The 18633-nt window shown below is 42.2% G+C and overlaps 1 protein-coding gene across 1 annotated transcript in view; it reads right to left on the bottom strand.

The window, feature by feature from the left end:
- LOC311119372 (dynactin subunit 1-like) overlaps positions 1 to 18633 on the bottom strand; it is a gene marked incomplete at both ends in the record, with an annotated part of 55995 nt that overhangs the window by 15440 nt on the left and 21922 nt on the right. Inside the window, 5 exon segments of the mRNA XM_084194084.1 lie at positions 37 to 179; positions 827 to 955; positions 3099 to 3230; positions 3831 to 3992; positions 16959 to 17171. Of these exon segments, the coding sequence (XP_084050210.1) occupies positions 37 to 179; positions 827 to 955; positions 3099 to 3230; positions 3831 to 3992; positions 16959 to 17171 (779 nt within the window).

The following is an 18633-nucleotide window of genomic DNA, read 5'->3' on the forward strand; positions in this document are numbered from 1 at the left end:
TATCCCATCTAGACATAATTGTGTTGCGTTTCCTACTTCTCTTTCTTCTTGAGCAGAGTCTGAGTCTCGTCTAGTTGTGTCTGGATCTTCTCCACGCGCTCGTCTGCGTCTTTAGATGAACTGTCTAGTTTCTTCTCCAACAGACTGAGACGCACGCTGGCCTCGCTCAGCTCCTCTCCCTGAGGGGACACACACACAATTTCAATGATGGCGTCAACAAGACATGGTCGCCCTGTTCCTAGCTCCTAATTTTTGTTGTTGTTGTTATTTCTAACATTGCTCAGAATTATGTCTTAATTCCTTTATTTTTTATTTTTGGGACGATGTGTGTATTGTTTTGTATTGTTAGATATTACTGCACTGTTGGAGCTAGGAACACAAGCGTTTCGCTACACCGGCGATAACATCTGTTAAATATGTGTACGCGACCAATAAAATAATATTAGATTTTGATTTGACAACCACGTTCAACAGTTATTTTCAAATAACTGTAATGATCCCTGGCAATACTGTCCTGCAAGGGAACCATCTCTCAATGTGAACATATAGGAAGGGTTCATTTAGCCTACAGTGTTCAGCCTTAGGTCGGGATTTACATCTGAAACCGCACTGTTTGACATTTTAAAGGTAATTTCCAATTGAACCCACATCTGCAGCATTTACCTTTTAATGCGGTCTCCATAAACACGGTAACATCGCCTTGAAAAAAGCCCGCATTGTCTACAAGCGCGACGGTATTGAAATCCCAGCCTTATTGGTAAGGCGGTTAACTCTGTCAGGGTGATGCGTTCATCGATGAGGTCACCGGGGAAACGTTTTAGCGTACCTTGATCTTGAGTGACTTCTTGAGCTCCTTGACGACCGTCTCTCTGTCCTCCAGCTTCATGCCCAGTCCCTCTGCGTCGGTGATCTCAGCTCTGAGGGCCGCCGCACGCAGCTCCACCGGAGGAAGGGTCTGGGAAGGGACAACCACATCAATCAATCAATCAATCAGACTTGATATAGCACAGTTACTACAAAAATAAATAAATAAATGCAGTTCAAAGTGCTTAACATAATAAAATAATAAAAAGGTGAGAAAATGATCAAATTAAGAGATGTACACTACCGTTCAAAAGTTTGGGGTCACTTAGAAAACATTTTTTCAAAAGAAAAGCAATTTTTCTGTCCATTAAAAGAACATAAAATTGATCAGAAATACAGTGTAGACATTGTTAATGTTGTAAATGGCTATTGTAGCTGGAAATGGCAGATTTTTTATGGAATTATCTACATAGGCGTACAGAGGCCCATTATCAGCAACCATCAGTCCTGTGTTCCAATGGCACGTTGTGTTTGCTAATCCAAGTTTATCATTTTAAAAGGCTAATTGATCATTAGAAAACCCTTTTGCAATTATGTTAGCACAGCTGAAAACTGTTGTGTTGATTAAAGAAGCAATAAAACTGGCCTTGTTGAGACTAGTTGAGTATCTGGAGCATCAGCAATTGTGGGTTCGATTACAGCCTCAAAATGGCCAGAAACAAAGAACTTTCTTCTGAAACTCGTCAGTCTATTCTTGTTCTGAGAAATGAAGGCTATTCCATGCGAGAAATTGCCAAGAAACTGAAGATCTCGTACAACGCTGTGTACTACTCCCTTCACAGAACAGCACAAACTGGCTCTAACCAGAATAGAAAGAGGAGTGGGAGGCCCCGGTGCACAACTGAGCAAGAGGACAGATACATTAGAGTGTCAAGTTTGAGAAACAGACGCCTCACAGGTCCTCAACTGGCAGCTTCATTAAATAGTACCCGCAAAACACCGGTCTCAACGTCAACAGTGAAGAGGCGACTCCGGGATGCTGACCTTCTAGGCAGAGTTGCAAAGAAAAAGCCATATCTCTGACTGGCCAATAAAAATAAAAGATTAAGATGGGCAAAAGAAAACAGACACTGGACAGAGGAAGATTGGAAAAAAGTGTTATGGACAGATCAAAGAACATTTGTGAGACGCAGACCAAATGAAAAGATGCTGGAGGAGTGCTTGATGCCATCTGTCAAGCATGGTGGAGGCAATGTGATGGTCTGGAGGTGCTTTGGTGGAGGTAAAGTGGGAGATTTGTACAGGGTAAAAGGGATCTTGAAGAAGGAAGGCTATCACTCCATTTTGCAACGCCATGCCATACCCTGTGGACGGCGCTTGATTGAAGACAATTTCCTCCTACAACAGGACAATGACCCAAAGCACAGCTCCAAACTATGCAAGAACTATTTAGGGAAGAAGCAGTCAGCTGGTATTCTGTCTATAATGGAGTGGCCAGCACAGGCACCGGATCTCAACCCTATTGAGCTGTTGTGGGAACAGCTTGACCGTATGGCACGTAAGAAGTGCCCATCAAGCCAATCTAACTTGTGGGAGGTGCTTCATGGGGTGAAATCTCTTCAGATTACCTCAACAAATTGACAACAAGTATGCCAAAGGTCTGCAAGGCTGTAATTGCTGCAAATGTAGGATTCTTTGAAGAAAGCAAAGTTTGAAGGACACAATTATTATTTCTATTAAAAATCATTATTTCTAACCTTGTCAATGACTACATTTCCTATGCATTTTTGCTATATTTCCTATTCAAACTCATTTCATGTATGTTTTCATGGAAAACATGGACATTTCTAAGTGACCCCAAACTTTTGAACGGTAGTGTATCTTCCAGTTCCAACTAAACATGGAAGACAGACACAGACGGTCTTCAATCAGTATGTTTAACCTGAGTCTACGTTCTGGGACTGAGGCTACATTATGTGGTCTTCAATGACAGCACCTGGTCATGTTGACTACATGCATCCCATAGTTAATATGTTTTGGGGTCGCTAATACAGAACCAACAGTCAGCTGTTGCTGTTGCTATAGTTACCATGATCTGAAGTCTACAGTGCAATACGGTTAGATGTTGCTATAGTTACCACGATCTGGGGCCATAGTACAATACAGTCAGCTGTTGCTATAGTTACCACGATCTGAGGTCTACAGTACCTACGGTCAGATGTTGCTGTTGCTAGATGTTACTATGTTTTGGTGTCTCTAATACAGTATCTACAGTCAGATGTTGCTATAGTTACCATGATCTGGGGTCTCTCTGCGTCGTACTCTCCTTCCTGCATGGCGGTGGCCATCTTGTTCATTGTTGCTATGACGATGCAGCAGGACTGGCGCAGGCACTCATAGGGGTTAGCACCCTGAATTCCATAGATCTGGAGACAGTCAGGTTAGATATAGAGGTAAGGTGTTAGCACCCTGAATTCCATAGATCTGGAGACAGTCGGGTTAGATATAGAGGTAAGGTTTTAGCACCCTGAATTCCATAGATCTGGAGACAGTCGGGTTAGATATAGAGGTAAGGTGTTAGCACCCTGAATTCCATAGATCTGGAGACAGTCGGGTTAGATATAGAGGTAAGGTTTTAGCACCCTGAATTCCATAGATCTGGAGACAGTCGGGTTAGATATAGAGGTAAGGTGTTAGCACCCTGAGTTCCATAGATCTGGAGACAGTCGGGTTAGATATAGAGGTAAGGTTTTAGCAAACTGAGTTCCATAACTCTGGAGACAGTCAGGTTAGATATAGAGGTAAGGTGTGTGTGTATTTTTGGTTTTACTATCGTTGTGGAGAAGACCAAGGAAAAATGCTAGTGCGTAGGGTTAGGGTTTGTAGTTAGGTTTAGGTTAAGTGTTTGGTGTTAGGGTTAGGTTTAAGGTTAGGGTTCAGTTTAAGGTTAAGGTTAGGGTTAAGGTTAGGTTTAAGGTTAGGGAAAATAGGATTTGAATGGGACTGAATTGTTTGGTCGTGTGTACCTGCTCCCCAGCCTTAAAGGCCACCTCCTCTAGTTTGAGGGCGGAGAGCCCCTCCTGCTCCCCCAGACGGGAAACCATCTGCGCCCCTGCAGCCGCCACCTCCTGCAGCACGGCCACCACCCAGGTCAGGTGCTTCCTGCAGTCCAGCAGAGTATCTGCCACCTGGGGGAGAAATAAAACACAGAGACCACATCAGACCACACCTGGGGGAGAAAGAAAACACAGAGACCACATCAGACCACACCTGGGGGAGAAAGAAAACACAGAGACCACATCAGACCACACCTGGGGGGATCAAACAGTCCGAAGTCAGCTACTTAAATAACTAGCTTGAAGCTGGTGTTGTTCATTTAGATTTTGAGAATAATTAACAACCAGGGAGGAATTTGCCGCTCATCCGTTGACTCATCCGTTGACTCATCCGTTGAATCCAAACCCTGGTTCTAATCTGCTTCACGGGCATCCAGGAAGTAAAGGCCTCTGGGTTAAAAACTCTGTGCTGTCCGGCAAGATGGCATACCATTTTTTTAGAGTGCTGAGTTGTATGTCGAAAAGATACCTTGGAAAATGCCAAACAATAAAATAACTGCGAAAAAATGAGACATTGTCCACAGCGCCCCTCAACATGTTAGCTAAAGTGGGTAACCCTCCCACACAGAGGTGGGTAACCCTCCCACACCCGCCATGGAAGAGCTCCTGAATGGAAAAAGCGTCCAAATGAATTCTGATTAATTAACGGACATCGCATTACTACTACCCCATAGCTTTGGCAACACTAAACACAGGTAGTGAAATGTTTACAGTCAGCTAACCTGACCTGATTACGAGGAGAGATGTTATAGTTTACAGTCAGCTAACCTGACCTGATTACGACTAGAGATGTTATAGTTTACAGTCAGCTAACTTGACCTGATTACGAGGAGAGATGTTATAGTTTACAGTCAGCTAACTTGACCTGATTACGAGGAGAGATGTTATAGTTTACAGTCAGCTAACCTGACCTGATTACGAGGAGAGATGTTATAGTTTACAGTCAGCTAACCTGACCTGATTACGAGGAGAGATGTTATAGTTTACAGTCAGCTAACCTGACCTGATTACGAGGAGAGATGTTATAGTTTACAGTCAGCTAACCTGATTACGAGGAGAGATGTTATAGTTTACAGTCAGCTAACCTGATTACGAGGAGAGATGTTATAGTTTACAGTCAGCTAACCTGACCTGATTACGAGGAGAGATGTTAAAGTTTACAGTCAGCTAACCTGACCTGATTACGACTAGAGATGTTATAGTTTACAGTCAGCTAACCTGATTACGAGGAGAGATGTTATAGTTTACAGTCAGCTAACCTGACCTGATTACGAGGAGAGATGTTATAGTTTACAGTCAGCTAACCTGACCTGATTACGAGGATAGATGTTATAGTTTACAGTCAGCTAACCTGACCTGATTACGAGGAGAGATGTTATAGTTTACAGTCAGCTAACCTGACCTGATTACGAGGAGAGATGTTATAGTTTACAGTCAGCTAACCTGACCTGATTACGAGGAGATATGTTATAGTTTACAGTTAGTTAACTTGACCTGATTACGAGGAGAGATGTTATAGTTTACAGTCAGCTAACCTGACCTGATTACGACTAGAGATGTTATAGTTTACAGTCAGCTAACCTGACCTGATTACGAGGAGAGATGTTATAGTTTACAGTCAGCTAACCTGATTACGAGGAGAGATGTTATAGTTTACAGTCAGCTAACCTGACCTGATTACGAGGAGAGATGTTATAGTTTACATTCAGCTAACTTGACCTGATTACGAGGAGAGATGTTATAGTTTACAGTCAGCTAACCTGACCTGATAACGAGGAGAGATGTTATAGTTTACATTCAGCTAACTTGACCTGATTACGAGGAGAGATGTTATAGTTTACAGTCAGCTAACCTGATTACGAGGAGAGATGTTATAGTTTACAGTCAGCTAACCTGACCTGATTACGAGGAGAGATGTTATAGTTTACATTCAGCTAACTTGACCTGATTACGAGGAGAGATGTTATAGTTTACAGTCAGCTAACCTGACCTGATAACGAGGAGAGATGTTATAGTTTACAGTCAGCTAACCTGATTACGAGGAGAGATGTTATAGTTTACAGTCAGCTAACTTGACCTGATTACGAGGAGAGATGTTATAGTTTACAGTCAGCTAACCTGACCTGATTACGAGGAGAGATGTTATAGTTTACAGTCAGCTAACCTGATTACGAGGAGAGATGTTAAAGTTTACAGTCAGCTAACTTGACCTGATTACGAGGAGAGATGTTATAGTTTACAGTCAGCTAACCTGATTACGAGGAGAGATGTTATAGTTTACAGTCAGCTAACCTGACCTGATTACGACTAGAGATGTTATAGTTTACAGTCAGCTAACTTGACCTGATTACGAGGAGAGATGTTATAGTTTACAGTCAGCTAACCTGATTACGAGGAGAGATGTTATAGTTTACAGTCAGCTAACCTGACCTGATTACGAGGAGAGATGTTATAGTTTACAGTCAGCTAACCTGACCTGATTACGAGGAGAGATGTTATAGTTTACAGTCAGCTAACTTTACCTGATTACGAGGAGAGATGTTATAGTTTACAGTCAGCTAACCTGACCTGATTACGAGGAGAGATGTTATAGTTTACAGTCAGCTAACCTGACCTGATTACGACTAGAGATGTTATAGTTTACAGTCAGCTAACTTGACCTGATTACGAGGAGAGATGTTATAGTTTACAGTCAGCTAACCTGATTACGAGGATAGATGTTATAGTTTACAGTCAGCTAACCTGACCTGATTACGAGGAGAGATGTTATAGTTTACAGTCAGCTAACCTGACCTGATTACGAGGAGAGATGTTATAGTTTACAGTCAGCTAACTTTACCTGATTACGAGGAGAGATGTTATAGTTTACAGTCAGCTAACCTGACCTGATTACGACTAGAGATGTTATAGTTTACAGTCAGCTAACTTGACCTGATTACGAGGAGAGATGTTATAGTTTACAGTCAGCTAACCTGACCTGAGTACGAGGAGAGATGTTATAGTTTACAGTCAGCTAACCTGATTACGAGGAGAGATGTTATAGTTTACAGTCAGCTAACCTGACCTGATTACGAGGAGAGATGTTATAGTTTACAGTCAGCTAACCTGACCTGATTACAAGGAGAGATGTTATAGTTTACAGTCAGCTAACCTGACCTGATTACGACTAGAGATGTTATAGTTTACAGTCAGCTAACTTTACCTGAGTACGAGGAGAGATGTTATACAGTGAGGGAAAAAAGTATTTGATCCCCTGCTGATTTTGTACGTTTGCCCACAGACAAAGAAATGATCAGTCTATAATTTTAATGGTAGGTTTATTTGAACAGTGAGAGACAGAATAACAACAACAAAAATCCAGAAAAACTCATGTCAAAAATGTTATAAATTGATTTGCATTTTAATGAGGGAAATAAGTATTTGACCCCCTCTCAATCAGAAAGATTTCTGGCTCCCAGGTGTCTTTTATACAGGTAACGAACTGATATTAGGAGCACACTCTTAAAGGGAGTGCTCCTAATCTCAGCTTGTTACCTGTATAAAAGACACCTGTCCACAGAAGCAATCAATCAATCAGATTCCAAACTCTCCACCATGGCCAAGACCAAAGAGCTCTCCAAGGATGTCAGCGACAAGATTGTAGACCTACACAAGGCTGGAATGGGCTACAAGACCATCGCCAAGCAGCTTGGTAAGAAGGTGACAACAGTTGGTGCGATTATTCGCAAATGGAAGAAACACAAAAGAACTGTCAATCTCCCTCGGCCTGGGGCTCCATGCAAGATCTCACCTCGTGGAGTTGCAATGATCATGACAACGGTGAGGAATCAGCCCAGAACTACACGGGAGGATCTTGTCAATGATCTCAAGGCAGCTGGGACCATAGTCACCAAGAAAACAATTGGTAACACATTACGCCGTGAAGGACTGAAATCCTGCAGCGCCCGCAAGGTCCCCCTGCTCAAGAAAGCACATATACAGGCCCGTCTGAAGTTTGCCAATGAACATCTGAATGATTCAGAGGAGAACTGGGTGAAAGTGTTGTGGTCAGATGAGACCAAAAGCGAGCTCTTTGGCATCAACTCAACTCGCCGTGTTTGGAGGAGGAGGAATGCTGCCTATGACCCCAAGAACACCATCCCCACCTTCAAACATGGAGGTGGAAACATTATGCTTTGGGGGTGTTTTTCTGCTAAGGGGACAGGACAACTTCACCGCATCAAAGGGACGATGGACGGGGCCATGTACCATCAAATCTTGGGTGAGAACCTCCTTCCCTCAGCCAGGGCATTGAAAATGGGTTGTGGATGGGTATTCCAGCATGACAATGACCCAAAACACACGGCCAAGGCAACAAAGGAGTGGCTCAAGAAGAAGCACATTAAGGTCCTGGAGTGGCCTAGCCAGTCTCCAGACCTTAATCCCATAGAAAATCTGTGTAGGGAGCTGAAGGTTCGAGTTGCCAAACATCAGGCTCAAAACCTTAATGACTTGGAGAAGATCTGAAAAGAGGAGTGGGACAAAATCCCTCCTGAGATGTGTGCAAACCTGGTGGCCAACTTCAAGAAACGTCTGACCTCTGTGATTGCCAACAAGGGTTTTGCCACCAAGTACTAAGTCATGTTTTGCAGAGGGGTCAAATACTTATTTCCCTCATTAAAATGCAAATCAATTTATAACATTTTTGACATGCGTTTTTCTGGATTATTTATCTCACTGTTCAAATAAACCTACCATTAAAATTATAGACTGATCATGTCTATGTCAGTGGGCAAACGTACAAAATCAGCAGGGGATCAAATACTTTTTTCCCTCACTGTAGTTTACAGTCAGCTAACTTGACCTGATTACGAGGAGAGATGTTATAGTTTACAGTCAGCTAACCTGACCTGATTACGACTAGAGATGTTATAGTTTACAGTCAGCTAACTTGACCTGATTACGAGGAGAGATGTTATAGTTTACAGTCAGCTAACCTGATTACGAGGAGAGATGTTATAGTTTACAGTCAGCTAACTTTACCTGATTACGAGGAGAGATGTTATAGTTTACAGTCAGCTAACCTGACTTGATTACGAGGAGAGATGTTATAGTTTACAGTCAGCTAACCTGACCTGATTACGACTAGAGATGTTATAGTTTACAGTCAGCTAACTTGACCTGATTCCGAGGAGAGATGTTATAGTTTACAGTCAGCTAACCTGATTACGAGGATAGATGTTATAGTTTACAGTCAGCTAACCTGACCTGATTACGAGGAGAGATGTTATAGTTTACAGTCAGCTAACCTGACCTGATTACGAGGAGAGATGTTATAGTTTACAGTCAGCTAACTTTACCTGATTACGAGGAGAGATGTTATAGTTTACAGTCAGCTAACCTGACCTGATTACGACTAGAGATGTTATAGTTTACAGTCAGCTAACTTGACCTGATTACGAGGAGAGATGTTATAGTTTACAGTCAGCTAACCTGACCTGAGTACGAGGAGAGATGTTATAGTTTACAGTCAGCTAACCTGATTACGAGGAGAGATGTTATAGTTTACAGTCAGCTAACCTGACCTGATTACGAGGAGAGATGTTATAGTTTACAGTCAGCTAACCTGACCTGATTACGAGGAGAGATGTTATAGTTTACAGTCAGCTAACCTGACCTGATTACGACTAGAGATGTTATAGTTTACAGTCAGCTAACTTTACCTGAGTACGAGGAGAGATGTTATACAGTGAGGGAAAAAAGTATTTGATCCCCTGCTGATTTTGTACGTTTGCCCACAGACAAAGAAATGATCAGTCTATAATTTTAATGGTAGGTTTATTTGAACAGTGAGAGACAGAATAACAACAACAAAAATCCAGAAAAACTCATGTCAAAAATGTTATAAATTGATTTGCATTTTAATGAGGGAAATAAGTATTTGACCCCCTCTCAATCAGAAAGATTTCTGGCTCCCAGGTGTCTTTTATACAGGTAACGAACTGAGATTAGGAGCACACTCTTAAAGGGAGTGCTCCTAATCTCAGTTTGTTACCTGTATAAAAGACACCTGTCCACAGAAGCAATCAATCAATCAGATTCCAAACTCTCCACCATGGCCAAGACCAAAGAGCTCTCCAAGGATGTCAGCGACAAGATTGTAGACCTACACAAGGCTGGAATGGGCTACAAGACCATCGCCAAGCAGCTTGGTAAGAAGGTGACAACAGTTGGTGCGATTATTCGCAAATGGAAGAAACACAAAAGAACTGTCAATCTCCCTCGGCCTGGGGCTCCATGCAAGATCTCACCTCGTGGAGTTGCAATGATCATGACAACGGTGAGGAATCAGCCCAGAACTACACGGGAGGATCTTGTCAATGATCTCAAGGCAGCTGGGACCATAGTCACCAAGAAAACAATTGGTAACACATTACGCCGTGAAGGACTGAAATCCTGCAGCGCCCGCAAGGTCCCCCTGCTCAAGAAAGCACATATACAGGCCCGTCTGAAGTTTGCCAATGAACATCTGAATGATTCAGAGGAGAACTGGGTGAAAGTGTTGTGGTCAGATGAGACCAAAAGCGAGCTCTTTGGCATCAACTCAACTCGCCGTGTTTGGAGGAGGAGGAATGCTGCCTATGACCCCAAGAACACCATCCCCACCTTCAAACATGGAGGTGGAAACATTATGCTTTGGGGGTGTTTTTCTGCTAAGGGGACAGGACAACTTCACCGCATCAAAGGGACGATGGACGGGGCCATGTACCATCAAATCTTGGGTGAGAACCTCTTTCCCTCAGCCAGGGCATTGAAAATGGGTTGTGGATGGGTATTCCAGCATGACAATGACCCAAAACACACGGCCAAGGCAACAAAGGAGTGGCTCAAGAAGAAGCACATTAAGGTCCTGGAGTGGCCTAGCCAGTCTCCAGACCTTAATCCCATAGAAAATCTGTGTAGGGAGCTGAAGGTTCGAGTTGCCAAACATCAGGCTCGAAACCTTAATGACTTGGAGAAGATCTGCAAAGAGGAGTGGGACAAAATCCCTCCTGAGATGTGTGCAAACCTGGTGGCCAACTTCAAGAAACGTCTGACCTCTGTGATTGCCAACAAGGGTTTTGCCACCAAGTACTAAGTCATGTTTTGCAGAGGGGTCAAATACTTATTTCCCTCATTAAAATGCAAATCAATTTATAACATTTTTGACATGCGTTTTTCTGGATTATTTATCTCACTGTTCAAATAAACCTACCATTAAAATTATAGACTGATCATGTCTATGTCAGTGGGCAAACGTACAAAATCAGCAGGGGATCAAATACTTTTTTCCCTCACTGTAGTTTACAGTCAGCTAACTTGACCTGATTACGAGGAGAGATGTTATAGTTTACAGTCAGTTAACTTGACCTGATTACGAGGAGAGATGTTATAGTTTACAGTCAGCTAACTTGACCTGATTACGAGGAGAGATGTTATAGTTTACAGTCAGCTAACCTGACCTGATTACGAGGAGAGATGTTATAGTTTACAGTCAGCTAACCTGATTACGAGGAGAGATGTTATAGTTTACAGTCAGCTAACCTGACCTGATTACGAGGAGAGATGTTATAGTTTACAGTCAGCTAACTTGACCTGATTACGAGGAGAGATGTTATAGTTTACAGTCAGCTAACCTGACCTGATTACGAGGAGAGATGTTATAGTTTACAGTCAGCTAACTTGACCTGATTACGAGGAGAGATGTTATAGTTTACAGTCAGCTAACCTGACCTGATTACGAGGAGAGATGTTATAGTTTACAGTCAGCTAACTTGACCTGATTACGAGGAGAGATGTTATAGTTTACAGTCAGCTAACCTGATTACGAGGAGAGATGTTATAGTTTACAGTCAGCTAACCTGACCTGATTACGAGGAGAGATGTTATAGTTTACAGTCAGCTAACTTGACCTGATTACGAGGAGAGATGTTATAGTTTACAGTCAGCTAACCTGACCTGATTACGAGGAGAGATGTTATAGTTTACAGTCAGCTAACCTGATTACGAGAAGAGATGTTATAGTTTACAGTCAGCTAACTTGACCTGATTACGAGGAGAGATGTTATAGTTTACAGTCAGCTAACCTGATTACGAGGAGAGATGTTATAGTTTACAGTCAGCTAACCTGATTACGAGGAGAGATGTTATAGTTTAGTCAGCTAACCTGACCTGATTACGAGGAGAGATGTTATAGTTTACAGTCAGCTAACCTGATTACGAGGAGAGATGTTATAGTTTACAGTCAGCTAACCTGACCTGATTACGAGGAGAGATGTTATAGTTTACAGTCAGCTAACCTGACCTGATTACGAGGAGAGATGTTATAGTTTACAGTCAGCTAACCTGACCTGATTACGAGGAGAGATGTTATAGTTTACAGTCAGCTAACCTGACCTGATTACGAGGAGAGATGTTATAGTTTACAGTCAGTTAACTTGACCTGATTACGAGGAGATATGTTATAGTTTACAGTCAGCTAACCTGATTACGAGGAGAGATGTTATAGTTTACAGTCAGCTAACGACCTGATTACGAGGAGAGATGTTATAGTTTACAGTCAGCTAACCTGATTACGAGGAGAGATGTTATAGTTTAGTCAGCTAACCTGATTACGAGGAGAGATGTTGTAGTTTTAAAAAGGGCCATTGTTCTTCTTACTACAGTAGTAAGTTAAAACCTCTCTTGTTTACATTTAGCTAGTCGTTTGACTAGCATTTATTTTTATGTTTACACTTATTTCTTCAAATAATTGTAAACTATTTAAACAGTTAACTATTCTTTAACTGACTTTAGCCTGAAATAGTACAATTATCTTGGTTTAAACCCATTGCTTCTCATTCTTCTAGAATTGACCATTGGTTAGATTTTAATGTTGTTTAAGAATGTATTTCAGAAGTATCTGTCTGCTTCCCTATTAACAAACGATGCAATTATCTCATTACATCTGAGGGTTTGCAATAATGGCTACTGGAAGTTTAATTCAAATCTTCTTAATTACCAGGAAATGATGGCCTTACTGCAAACATTTACAAGCATTTCTGGGAAAACCTTCGATATGTGGATATCCTTACAGATTACACTGGGCTCCCGAGTGGCGCAGCGGTCTAAGGCACTGCATCTCAGTGCTTGAGGCGTCACTACAGACCCCCCCCCCCCTGGTCCGATTCCAGGCTGTATCACAACCGGCCGTGATTGGGAGTCCCATAGGGCAGCGCACAATTGGCCCAGCGTCGTCCGGGTTTGGCCGGGGTAGGCCTTCATTGTAAATTAGAATTTGTTCTTAACTGACTTGCCTCGTTAAATAAAGGTTAAAAATAAATAAACACACTCTACCACTATGAAACAAGGTGTAATCATCTTGATTCCCAAGCCTGGAAAATATCCCCAATTCTTGGATAACAGACCCTCCTATCGACAGATTTTAAACTGTTAGCCTATGTTAACACAAATCACCTTAAGAAAGGTATGGAACAAGTCATCAGCGAAACACAATCTGGTTTCATGAACGGTAGATCAATTCACAACAACATAAAATTAGTCTTAGACTTACTTGAATACAGAGACCCTAAATGAGGATGACTGTTTTATCTTTTATAAAGCTTTTTGATACGGTCAAATATCATTTAATCTTCCGGGTACTTGAACTATTTGGTTTTGGGGATATGTTCATAGTTTTGATCAAGGCTACTGGGACATAAATAGCTCTGTCATTAACAGGTGGCACATCACCTCGTTTAGACGTTAAACTTGGTATTAGACAAGGTTGTCCAATTAGTCCATATCTATTCATCATGGCGGCTGAGATGCTGGCTATCCAGCTAAAGAACTGTAATGATATAAAAAGCTATCTGTGCTGGGTACTGACATCTCAGTTAGCCAACTAGCTGACAACACCACAGTCTTTCTTAAAAATGAACATCAAATTCCAGTGGCTATTTTTTTATTTTTATATCCCAGTTAGATTAGAGATAAAATACTGTACCTAGGTATTCATATCACCAAAGATTCTGATACAAGTGATACAATTAATATGTTTAATCAAATCCAGGAGTGTATGTCCAGGCTAAACTTATGGCTTCAAAGAGATCTTTCCGTTTTGGGCAGAGTATACTTCACTAAAATTGAAAGTTTATCTAGATGCATATACCCCGCCTTTTATTTGGCCTCTCCCCAAATATAGTTAAATACATAAAGGACATTGTGAGAGAAAAATGTACGTGTAACATGTTTACCTGCTTTGTTTAATATTAATAGTTAACAATTCTATTCTGTTCTACTAATGCTGTGTTTTTTTTTTTATTGTAAAGGGAAGGTTTCTACTCCGGATCCCTGCAGCTAGTCTAGGCGTGTGGTCAGGGACACGGGTTTGACTGGTCTAGGCGTGTGGTCAGGGACACGGGTTTGGCTAGTCTAGGCGTGTGGTCAGGGACACGGGTTTGACTAGTCTAGGCGTGTGGTCAGGGACACGGGTTTGACTAGTCTAGGCGTGTGGTCAGGGACACGGGTTTGGCTAGTCTAGGCGTGTGGTCAGGGACACGGGTTTGACTAGTCTAGGCGTGTGGTCAGGGACACGGGTTTGACTAGTCTAGGCGTGTGGTCAGGGACACGGGTTTGACTAGTCTAGGCATGTGGTCAGGGACACGGGTTTGACTAGTCTAGGCATGTGGTCAGGGACACGGGTTTGACTAGTCTAGGCGTGTGGTCAGGGACACGGGTTTGACTAGAGATAGGGGTGTGGTCAGGAACACGGGTTTGACTAGAGATAGGGGTATCTGGAGCTGACAACTGATTAAGTGATGACTAGGTGATAAAACCAACAGCCACATTTTCATTTCATGATTCGTGGTGTGTGAGAGGGAGATGTCTCTGGTCTGACTGAGCCTGCATTTTCATAGACTGAATTGGTGTCTGTAAGGTACCAGGGACGAGATCTGTTAGGAATAGTTGATAAGAACCTTGTCTTTGGGCGCCAAACCCTGGTTTCCATACAATGAGAACAGTCTTCGCAGCAGATACTGTCTGCTGTGAATTATTAATGTCTTTCATATGAATCCTAACCTTTTTGACTCATTCCACACATCTGTTGTTTGTCATACACAGACTAAGTGGGTGTATCGTGCTGTAAAAGATATTTGAATGTCAGAGCTCTTGGCCTCTAGACTCAAGAGTGTTGGGTCGACCAGCCTCAGTATTGCAGAGCACTCACTCCATTCAGAGTGTTGGGTCGACCAGCCTCAGTATTGCAGAGCACTCACTCCATTCAGAGTGTTGGGTCGACCAGCCTCAGTATTGCAGAGCACTCACTCCATTCAGAGTGTTGGGTCGACCAGCCTCAGTATTGCAGAGCGCTCACTCCATTCACAGGTGTGTGTGGTGTGACCTGCTGCTTTATTAATACGTTTTGAATAAAGTAATATCCTGATTGGTGGTTGACCTTGTCTCTCCTCGTTCCTGATTGGTGGTTGACCTTGTCTCTCCTCGTTCCTGATTGGTGGTTGACCTTGTCTCTCCTCGTTATTGATTAGAATTTCCAGCGACAACTTCAAAACATCTATAATAACCGAACCCATTATACCAAGAAGGGTTAGACTTTAAAGAACGTAGTTTGAGATTGATTAGGACTGCTTTAATGGCACTTTGAAAGTTAACTGGTTAAAGTCCTTTTTTTGAGGAACAGTTATACCTTCTGGTTTAGTATGTGTAGAGAACTGTTTAGAAAAGTGGGCGGATTACGTTTTCTCCTTTCATGTGATGCCAGTATCTCAACGCTCCCTGTCAAGTTATCGGCCTTTCTCCAGCAAGCCCTTCTCTACTGGAAGACACTTTACACCCCATAATTACTCTATCTTATCCAGAGCACTGAATGGTCCGTATTAAATATCATGAATGATGGGTGGGATGTTCTGGCTGACCAGTTGGAGAGGAATATATGGTCTGTATTAGATATCATGAACGATGGGTGGGATGTTCTCTCTTATAATGATTTTTGTGTTCAATTTTGATTTCATACCCTCTACTTTGCAATGCAGCAACATCGTTAATGCTATTCCTAAGGCCTTTCTTTTAGATTTTCTAATAGGAATATGGAATTTCTGACCAATGTTGTAATAAATCTTACAAAATCTTTCATCCACAAAGCAAAATTAATGAAGACTTCCCCCAACTTTTATTGTTTTCTAACATGAATTCCAAAAGGTATTACAGAATCCCTTAAAGAGCAACAGCCTTTAATAAGCAACAAATCCTTTTGAAAACAGCCTGTTTGGTATCGATATGAGTCAGAATTGACTACAAAGTGTAAACAGGATAATTTTGGTCATAAAGTCAGTCTTGTCTAAAACGGAGTTTAGAACATCCGTGCATCACAATGGGTAAATTAAGGTTGGGTGTTGATTTGCTCTCTATCAGTGAGATATTAAGGTTGGGTGTTGATTTGCTCTCTATCAGTGAGATAGACCTGCCCAGCAGCTCCAACTTTGTTTACATGAGACAACACGTTGCATATTTGTTAACTTGAGAAATACATACACCTTAGTTAGATGTAAAATTGCGCAACAAAAAACATCCTTGGCAAAAACTTAATTACAGATTTCTTGAGTTATCTTCGATTCATTTTGGGGATTTTGATGAAGTGAAACAGACTTCCGTGTCTACAGTGTCTCATGAGGGACAAACATCATTAACCAAATGCGGAATCGGTCAGGAAACACACCTCCAAGACTGAAATCTCGTTTTTTTCTAATGAGCAACAGAAAAACACAGTGGCTCTTTATATTGATGAAGAACAGAAACGCATGTAAACTTAAGACAATTATTATGCTTTTTATTATATTTTAAAATGTATTATTTTCTATATAAATCCTGCTCAGGCCTCTGTCTATATGATATTGTACCTGTTTGTAAAAAATAAAAAATAAAACTGTGGTCAGTCTTTACCCGCTGTAACCCTAACCAAGAGTGCAGCTCAGTAAAACTGATTGGTTACCTGCTGTAGGAAGGTGAGTGCTGATTGGTTACCTGCTGTAGGAAGGTGAGTGCGGCAGGTATCCCAGGTACATCTGTGCCAGGCATGCGTCGGCGGATCTTCTTACAGAACTGTCTGATGTCAGAACAGGAAGTCTCTAGATCCTTCAGCAGCAAGGCCAGGTCCGCCTTCTCCTGCCCCGGGTGAAGGAACACACGCAGACGACCAACCTCCACAGACATACAGTCCAACGCACTCTGGGTAAACTACAGACGGGGAGAGAGGGGGAGGGAGAGAGGAGGGGAAGAGGGGGAGGGAGAGAGGAGGGGAAGAGGGGGAGGGAGAGAGGAGGGGAAGAGGGGGAGGGAGAGAGGAGGGGAAGAGGGAGAGAAAGAGAGAGAGTGCGGGAGAGAGAGCGTGTAAGAAGGAGTCATGTGGAGATACACTACCGGTCAAAAGTTTTAGAACACCTACTCATTCAAGGGTTTTTCTTTATTTTTTACTATTTTTTACATTGTAGAATAATAGTGAAGACATCACAACGATGAAATAACACATATGGAATCATGTAGTATCCATATATTTTATATTTGAGATTCTTCAAAGTAGCCACCCTTTGCCTTGATGACAGCTTTGCACACTCTTGGCATTCTCTCAACCAGCTTCACCTGGAATGCTTTTCCAACAGTCTCGAAGGAGTTCCCACATATGCTGAGCACTTGTTTCCTTCAGTCTGCGGTCCGACTCATCCCAAACCATCTCAATTGGGTTGAGGTCAAGGGATTGTGGATGCCAGGTCATCTGATGCAGCACTCCATCACTCTCCTCCTTGGTAAAATAGCCCTTACACAGCCTGGAGGTGTGTTTTGGGTCATTGTCCTGTTGAACAACAAATGATAGTCCCACTAAGCCCAAACCAGATGGGATGGCGTATCGCTGCAGAATGCTGTGGTAGCCATGCTGGTTAAGTGTGCCTTGAATTCTAAATAAATCACAGACAGTATCACCAGTAAAGCATCCCCACACCATCACACCTCATCCTCCATGCTTTACGGTGGGGAATACACATGTGGAGATCATCCGTTCACCCACACCGCGTCTCACAAAGACACGGCGGTTGGAAACAAAAATCTCAAATTTGGAATCCAGACCAAAGGACAAATTTCCACTGGTCTAATGTCCATTGCTCGTATTTCTTGGCCCAAGCAAGTCTCTTCTTCTTATTGGTGTCCTTTAGTAGTGGTTTCTTTGAAGCAATTCGACCATGAAGGCCTGATTCACACAGTCTCCTCTGAACAGTTGATGTTGAGATGTGTCTGTTACTTGAACTCTGTGAAGCATTTATTTGGGCTGCAATTTCTGAGGCTGGTAACAGCAGAGGTAACTCTGGGTCTTCCATTCCTGTGGTGGTCCTCATGAGAGCCAGTTTCATCATAGCGCTTGATGGTTTTTGCAACTGCACTTGAAGAAACTTTAAAAGATCTTGACATTTTCCGTATTGACTGACCTTCATGTCTTAAAGTGATGATGGACTGTCGTTTCTCTTTGCTTATTTGAGCTGTTCTTGACATAATATGGACTTGGTCTTTTACCAAATAGGGCTATCTTCTGTATACCCACCCTACCTTGTCACAACACAACTGATTGGCTCAAACGCATTAAGAAGGAAAGACATTCCACAAATTAACTTTTAAGAAGGCACACCTGTTAATTGAAATGCATTCCAGG

The sequence above is a fragment of the Coregonus lavaretus genome, assembly GCF_964263955.1.
Source record: "Coregonus lavaretus genome assembly, contig: HAP1_SCAFFOLD_3030, whole genome shotgun sequence".
In the NCBI taxonomy this organism is placed as follows: Eukaryota; Metazoa; Chordata; class Actinopteri; order Salmoniformes; family Salmonidae; genus Coregonus; species Coregonus lavaretus.